This window comes from Coffea arabica, chromosome 6c (assembly GCF_036785885.1).
Source record: "Coffea arabica cultivar ET-39 chromosome 6c, Coffea Arabica ET-39 HiFi, whole genome shotgun sequence".
Taxonomy (NCBI): Eukaryota; Viridiplantae; Streptophyta; class Magnoliopsida; order Gentianales; family Rubiaceae; genus Coffea; species Coffea arabica.
In genome coordinates this window covers 6406503-6414533 of record NC_092320.1, presented here as the reverse complement: position 1 = coordinate 6414533, position 8031 = coordinate 6406503, and the positions used below count along the sequence as shown (strand labels likewise).

Below are 8031 nucleotides of genomic sequence, written 5' to 3'. Positions count from 1 at the left end.
ATTGAAAAAGATATCCTGCTGCTACTAAGAAATCAAAATGGCGGGAACCTTGAGATAGTCTCGAATTTTACCTCTTGCTGTGATGCTCGTCCATTCCCTTCTCATTAGTATTTCTTGCTGCTATTTCCATCAATTATCGAGATATGTACGGAGGACACAGCCAATTTGATGGAAACGCCGCTTTCGCCGGCGGTGGTTTCATGCCCTCTCAAGCCACTCAAACCACAGCTGATGCCTCCTATTCTCCTGCAAAGGTTCGTGTATTTTTAACCCCTTAAAATGATTTTTTTGGGGAGAAACTCAGTAAAGAAAATGAGAAAAAGTAGCAAAATTAAACCTCTGTATCTAATGATATTGATTTTTCGCAAAAATCTGTTAGGCTTTTGGCCCTGGGTTTTAAGGGTTGGGTTTAGATTTTTGGTTCTTGGGATAATAGAATTAATTGACTGAGGTTTTCTCAATTACTTACTTGAATATGATATTTGATAAACTTGCTGTTTCAGGGTAAAATAGTTTCTGATCTATTAGTCTTTGATTAGGCTTTGACTTTTCCCAAGTTTTATGTTTGATGGGGCAACAGATATCAGTAGAACTTTTTTTTTTTTTTTTGTAACACTTTTTGGTCTTTTTGCAGAATCGTGATACGCAGACCTTGATTCCACTGACAGTGAAGCAAATAAGTGAAGCCTTTCATTCTAGTGATGACAAAATGAATCTTCTCGTAGATGGAGTTGAGGTTAACAATGTGGGTATATTTCTTTTCTTATTTGTTGTTCTAAATAACAACTCATTTTTGGTTTATATGGAAGGGCATATCGTTGTAATACCTTGATTTTGAGTTGATTTTCAGGTAAAGATGGTGGGATTATTAAAGAATAAAACTGAAAGGGTAACTGATATTCAATTCGTTGTAGATGATGGCACGGGCTGCATTGATTGTTTCAGATGGTTATCCACTTTAGATGCTCTTAGAATTTTTAATTAGCCAAACTTGTTTATTCATTTGCTGCTATGGAGCTTGCCCTTAGTCATGAGCTGAATCTTTTTCTTGTAGGGTAAATGAGGCTGTTGATAGCAAAGAAATGGAAAGAGTGATGTAAGTTATTGTCCAAGTTAAATTCACTTGGTTCAGGCTGATCCAATTTTGGTGCCTTGTTAAAATTTGGTTTACATTATGTTATTAGGGATGGCATGTATGTTGTTATTCATGGTCACCTGAAAGGCTTTCAGGGTAAAAAGCAAATGATGGTCTACTCTGTCAGGTATGCATCTAATCCAGTTGTTGAGTTTGATAGTATGTATCAAACTTCTACTTCTAGTTGTTCTCTTTGACAATGTACCTCTTAAGCACAGAACTTTTGTAACTTAATCATAAGAATACCAGCTAGCGCTGAATAAATAGCTAGTTTAATTTGATTTGGCCTACTGAATCCCTTGATTGGCTTAGTATTATCTCAAGAGGAGTTAATGGTACTAATGGTTGAGAGCTACAGTGATTGAAAATGGTTCTTCCGTTAGGAAGAGATTATTCTTTTTGGTGAAATGGAAAATGACAAAACTATGGCTATGTTAAAATTTTTGCATCGGTTGACTTTGGCTTTTGCTTCAATTATTAGTGATTTGGAGTTCAGTATCAAAGAAAAATCCTCCATTAAGTAGATATGCACGCCCTGATTTGAGCTGATTTTGTGAAAAATTTCAAATGCTCTGGGAGCATGTTTATAAAGTACAGGAGATGACAACTTGATATTTAAGTCTTCGGGGAAACTTCTATCCTCAAGAGCATGGTTGACTATTTTTTAAAGTTTAAATTTCTGAATTTGATTCTTATATCAGTTATTAACATCAATATGCCCTTTATCCATTTTAAAGTCATAGTGCAAATTATTATGCTAGCCGGATCCCCTATCAAAACAACTTCAGTAATCTGCAGGCAAACAATAGTAGTAGTAACTCCTGTAACAGAACAACAATGGAAATGAAATTCAGCTGGCTGCTGTCTTAGATCACTGATACTTGAGATTAAATTTTGCAGGAGGTAGTTGCAATAGAAAAGTTAGGTTTCCGTTTCATTAGCAACCATATGCATGCTATATAAGTATATGATGGAGAGAGTATACTGCTTCGTCAGTAGAATCTAAGCAAGCTTGAGATCAAAGGAAGGTGTAGCCTTTTAGGACATGGCATGTTTGCAGGATGTACTTAGGCTACTTTGTTGTTTTTAATGCTGAGATATCATGTAATAGCATATGGATTGTCAACGGTGCATTTAAATATGTAACAGTGAGATTAGACTTTGAAAACCAAGTGGTGTAATCCTACCAGCACCACACGTATCTAGGGGAATGGCCAATTGTTTTATAGTATTTTGGGGACCTGAGCAGCTACATATCCATTCATCTACTGATGGATAAACTCACTTTTGTCCCCTTGTGATTTAGGGTTCTTTACCTAATACATTATGGTCCAAATATGGACCTTTGCCCCATGATATTAGAGTATGTGGCGGACGCAATATGGCAGAATTAACAGAGTTTTTCAGTGTGTCTTGTTTTGCCCGCATAATATTTGTTGTGGGGGAAACCCCACTTACCTAGTACCAGAATCATCCAGTTGGAATGGTATCACTGTTTTGAAAAAAAAAAAAAATCATGAAATGCATCATTTTGAATTTACTCATTTCCAATCTCATAGGCTACCTTTTGAGAACTAATAACTCGTTAAACTCAATTATAAGATTGTACTAATAGCAGTGAGGATTCTAAGGAGTCACTTTTTAATTTTTATTTCTAATTATTAACAGTTTCACTTTAGCAAGGAGTGTGCGGTGGTGAAAGGGTAAAATTTTTAGGCCATATGGTAGGGATATCCGGATATATAAGACACTTTTACTGCATATATACAAATGTTTGTTTACCCTTTATTGATTAATATGCCTGGGTGAAGATTCAGTAGGAGCATGTTATAGCATGGCAAGTGCGCAAATGAATTGTAGTTGTTCACTCTATTCCTTCCAAGTTTCATTTTTTTCAGTTTCTGAATTGGAAGATTAGCTTTCCTTTTTTGTAACTTCAGGCCTGTCACCGAGTATAATGAGATTGCAAACCACTTTGCTGATTGTATATACGTGCACTGCTACAATACCAGGTTACGGGTATTAATCCAACTTTTTATGAGATAGGCTTCAAATGTTTGCATATCTCACATGCCATTAGGCATGATTATGAAACATTCTTTTGTTTCTGATGGTTCCTTCTATTGATTCTTTTTCATTTTCTTCCTATAGAAGTTGCAAGAAAATACCAGTACCTCAGTTAATGTGCCAAACTCAGGTTTCAACACTCCTGTGAAGGGTTACCAGCCTTCCCTATCAAATCAGGTAAGCTAGTTTATGTCAGAGTATTGTATTTGGTTCTTTGATATATGTATTTACTGCCCAAATGATCTTTTGGTTTGCAGTTCTCTGGGCAATACACTGTTGATAGATTGGAGGGAGTTGAGAAATTGATTTTGGACTATTTGCAGCAGCCAGCATTGCTGTAAGAGATATTTAAATGCTGATCCTAGTAGAATAGAATGTCTCTCTATCCCCCCCCCCAACCCCCCACCCCGCAAAACAACACAAAAAAACAACACACAAAAAGCTTGCATTAAATGATGTTATTGCAATTTTGAGTAGGCATGGATAAAGAAGGACAAAAGTTTACTCGAATCTCTAGGTTGCTATTGGTGTTATCAAAGTAATTGCTATTGTAGACTGGCCTGAGTTTATGGTACCTAACCACATAAAAAGTGAAAGAGATATATTTTTTCATTAGGAAAAAGTAGTTATGTAGAAGATGTGAACTTCTGATTTGATGCCTAATTAAGACCATAGAAATTCAAATTATTTCATGCGTGCTGAACTTTAGAAATGATTAGAATTGCAATGTCGATCTGCTTTTGGCAAAGTCATTGTTTAGGGTACGTGAGTGATAATAAAATCTTAACCAAGTCATTGAAAAAAAAAAAGTAGTATGATATTAGATTGTATGCTTCTTGGGTAAGTAGTGTATATTATATGGAGTTGACTTCTTGTAACTCAAGATCTCTAATGTCTCAGTGAAAGTGTGAAGGGGGCATCGCGCGATGAACTTGCCCAGCGACTGAATGTGCCCTTGGAAAGAATCCTGTATATATATATCTCTCTCTCTCTCTCTCTCTCTCTCTGTGGGTGTGTGTGTATTGTGACAGTCATCCAGTGACCTAAACATGTTGATAACATATTTTTTTTCTCTGCTCGTGATATTTCTTCACCTCGACAGAAAAGCTATTGAATGGCTTGAATGTGAAGGGTTTATTTACTCAACAATCGACGAGTTTCACTTCAAATCCATTACTAATGGCTGAAATGCATTACTTGGTTGCAATGGTAGAAGTGGTTCAGGAGAAGGGGCGTCCTCTCCATCTTCGTTTTGTGTAATATATAGCCTTTGATTGTCATATGTAATTGAAGCCACATTTTTGTAAGCTGAGGACAATCGGATGGGGAATTACTACATAAGAAGGGTGTCTGTTTATTGCAATACTGCTTTGGAGAAACTCTTGGATTTGCGTTTGGGATTTACCATCGCTAATTTCTGCAACTTCAATATTCTACTGTGAGACAGGTTGCGTCAGCAGCCTCAGGTATTTGTTGGAGAATAGTAAGTACAGTGTATTGTAGATTTAAATTCATGATTACTACTAGTAACTTCTTCTAAGGACGGCTGCGGCCTTGAAACTTGAAAGCGTCCGAATGTCTTAGAGTCGTATCATCGTCTAACAAATTTTCTGGTCCACGGTGACGTTTCCTGGTTGTCCTATCTAACAAATTTTTAATGGGAATCAAAGATAAATTTTTTAGTAATAATCCACCGAATTTGCTTGGTGGACTCTAAGACTCTCTCACAATTGTTTGAAAATAGAATCTAGAAACCTCTCTCACAATTGGCATGCAGGATTCTATTGATCGTACGACATTATCTTAAAGTTCTCAACCAGTTTCATTATCATTTTTTTTTCTGTAATATATACATATATATATATTACTCACAGGATCTTATCACCACCACGAAAGCGAAAGCGAAAGGGAGAGTGGAATCCACTTTGCAGTGAGTGCTAATCCTGATTCGTCCAACCCATCACCCCTTTTTGTTTTAGCCTTTAGGCGTAAAAAAAAATTTTTTTTTTTTTTTTGGGGGTAAAGAAAAGAAAGATGAACCTTTTGTTTTGCTTTTTTTTTTTTTTTTCCCCCTCAATGAACATATATAGTGGGAGTGGGAGAGACACATACACATAATAGATGGAGGACTATTTCACTGGGCTGTCGGAATCTTAATTAATAAATCATTAGAATGTTTTTGTCTGCTAGTAAACGAAAAGGCGAAATTTGAGTGCCATCAGAACGCAGGATCCCAAGTGCCCAAAAAGAAAGGAAAAAAAAAAAAAAGAGAGAGTCTTCCTGATTATTATCTAAGAATGGAATATGTATGGAAATACTGACTGGATTATCTCCACGAAATAGTAATAATGAATGATTAGGGTGTAAATAATGGCAGAGGTTGGAGATAATTACATAATAATAAAAACCCTAATAATAATTATAAGCTGACGTTACGTTAGCTAAGTAGCTGTAATCTAGATATGCATCTCTGCCTCAAACTTTTTCCTCCTCTATATCTATATATCTAATCGAAAAGGTCTCCACACAAACAGAGCCCATTTATTAGTGGTGGGGTGCTCTGCCAACATTTATTAGAGGAGGTCTGTGTGATGTGGACTGCAAAATCCAGCGGAAGCCAGAAAGAAAGATCACCTTTTGCTTTTTCTTTTCTTCAACTTCTCTACGTCCACGTGCATTCATTTCATCGTACGTGCACTTGCCACCTCGCCAAGGAATTCCACTTGTAGCAGCCCCGGAGGCCGACGCGACACGTATAGCAGCCACATCACCCCCGGCCCACAATTTTGTTCCGTTGCCGTGCATTCTTCTCTCTCTCTCTCTCTCAACATGTCTGTAGTGTACTTGAGAAAATATCATCAGCATCGTCTGATGATGCTTTTATTTTGTCAGATACTGCTGCTATGGGGGGATATATTCTGGAGTTCAAGGTAGTCCTGTCCTGTCCCGCTAGCAATAGTAGGTTGAACCAGTACCGATGATCTTACTGTGACAACAGGAATGGCACTGAATGATAAAGAGAGAGGAGGGCCAGTTTGAAGTCAGCCCAGCTGTTAACGAGTTCAGGTCCACTCCTTCCTTCAGCAAACTTAGGGTAGAAGAAAGTGGGCAGGATGGCTATTACAGGAATTCACTAATGACATTTCTTTCGGTGGGCATGTATGTATATAGGTTGCAAATGGCTTTTCTTCGAATCTACTTACATCATATACAGTAATTACAAGTCTAATCCAAGATTGTCCAAATTCTCCACCCAGACAAAATTAAGCTTATGATTTATAATTATTATATCTCTATGAAGAAAGTATTTTTATTTACCTGTAGTACTTAGCAAATTGTCCCACCTAACTTTGGTTGACTCTCCGGCCAAATATAGGCTTAAATACGGCTTCAAACTTCAAATAAAAAAGATCAGACTTGTTACTGAAGATAGAAGAAGATTTGTTAATCTTGACCTCAACTCGAGTATTTGTCTCAAAACCCTCAATCATGCATACGTACAGATGACGCCAAACATACTGCCCTGTAACAAAGTAGCTCTTGGTTTTAGCCATCAAGTTTCATGCGCGTTTCAAGGTGTCATGTGTTTCCTCTTTCGAGTCTTGCCATAACTCATGAATGCAGATTTCGAGAGCACAGGGGCAAGGAGCTTAGACGGTTTCGTAGTCTCCTTTTTAGGAGTAGGTGTCAGGTTCAACTTTTGGGTGCTTCCGTGCTGTGATCCTTGGGACAGGTTCTCACAGCTTGAAAGGAATAGTCTAGTCGATTAGGTGATTCTTATCAGATCAAAATACCTCTCAATCGACCAAAAAAAAAAAAAGAAAAAAAGAGCGCAAGGGCAATGCATGCCACATGGACAAGAAGTTATGAATGCTAGTAGTATAATAATTTTTTGTCAGTCTGCTGAACCAAATATTTCATTTGCAGAAACTCCAGCGCACGAGCAATGGGGATCTGCTGCAGCATTGCAGTGGAAGTTTCTCCAGGAGGAAAGAGAGCGGGGACCAACCGACCTTTGTAACTAGTTCTGTAACCTCCCTATTAGGCTGCGGTTACAGGATCGAGCCCAAGAGGAGCTGCCAAAATGGCTCGATCATCCCCATTGGCAAATGTGTTGGCGACCCCCGCACCTCTTTTTTTTTTTTTTTGCATTCTGAGGAGATACTGTAACAATTGAATAATCTACTCTGTCCTCCTAAATCACAGAGAAGAAGAAGTCTAAAAAGACTCGTATCAAAAACTAATACAGTAAAATACATGAACCTTCCTGGATCAAAAGGATGTTTGGTGCCCCGGACTTGATCCAGTAGATTTGGAGTAGTAGATGAAGAGAACAGTAATACTACTGCTACTGCTGCACTCGGAACAGTTGTGATACACTATTTCAATAAATACTCTAGCACTAGGAGTCGATTGACAAGACTACTCCTGCACAAAAAAGCAATTATTTCCCGCACTCAAAATTGCCTGCACTAGTATTCTTTTCTCTTGAATATATGCTGTTCAGCTATTAGTACGTAGTTAAGTAGGCTCACTTTCTTATCTCAATTGATGTAAAACTCTATCTCTGAAACATTTTATCTATATGCTTGATCTACTATGGCGACCATCAAATTAAAAAAAATCTACTATGGGGATTATAAAGTTACTACTATGACAATTTATACAAGGGACAGTTCTTTATGCACAAAAATACAATTATTAAATAAATTTTTTTTGAACAGATGTCGAATAAATATTTGTTAGCACACCTAAATTATACATATGTAAATACACATAATTATAATCAATACACCCTTTACATTTAAATGCTTTTCTAAATAGATTAT

At 37.2% G+C, this 8031-nt stretch overlaps 1 protein-coding gene and 1 long non-coding RNA gene across 2 annotated transcripts; both read left to right on the top strand.

The window, feature by feature from the left end:
* Positions 1-4581, top strand: LOC113691819 (replication protein A 32 kDa subunit B). Its single transcript, XM_072052425.1, has 10 exons — positions 1-254; positions 635-745; positions 851-948; positions 1055-1096; positions 1185-1262; positions 3076-3154; positions 3287-3379; positions 3460-3539; positions 4103-4171; positions 4305-4581. Exons 1-10 carry the CDS (start codon positions 144-146, stop codon positions 4387-4389), a joined length of 846 nt encoding a protein of 281 aa, XP_071908526.1. The 5' UTR covers positions 1-143; the 3' UTR covers positions 4390-4581.
* A 1122-nt stretch (positions 4582-5703) lies between these two features.
* LOC140008363 (uncharacterized) lies at positions 5704-7627 on the top strand. Its single transcript, XR_011815762.1, has 2 exons — positions 5704-6361; positions 7130-7627. It is a non-coding gene; the product is annotated as an uncharacterized lncRNA (long non-coding RNA).
* The last annotated feature ends 404 nt before the right edge of the window (positions 7628-8031 follow it).

Excerpts from the sequence above, each read along its gene's own strand:
- LOC113691819 (XM_072052425.1), top strand. The coding sequence starts at position 144 with ATGTACGGAGGACACAGCCAATTTGATGGAAACGCCGCTTTCGCCGGC. Across the intron at positions 746-850 it reads ATGGAGTTGAGGTTAACAAT|GTAAAGATGGTGGGATTATT; the intron begins GTGGGTATATTT and ends GTTGATTTTCAG. Across the intron at positions 3,380-3,459 it reads AGCCTTCCCTATCAAATCAG|TTCTCTGGGCAATACACTGT; the intron begins GTAAGCTAGTTT and ends TTTGGTTTGCAG.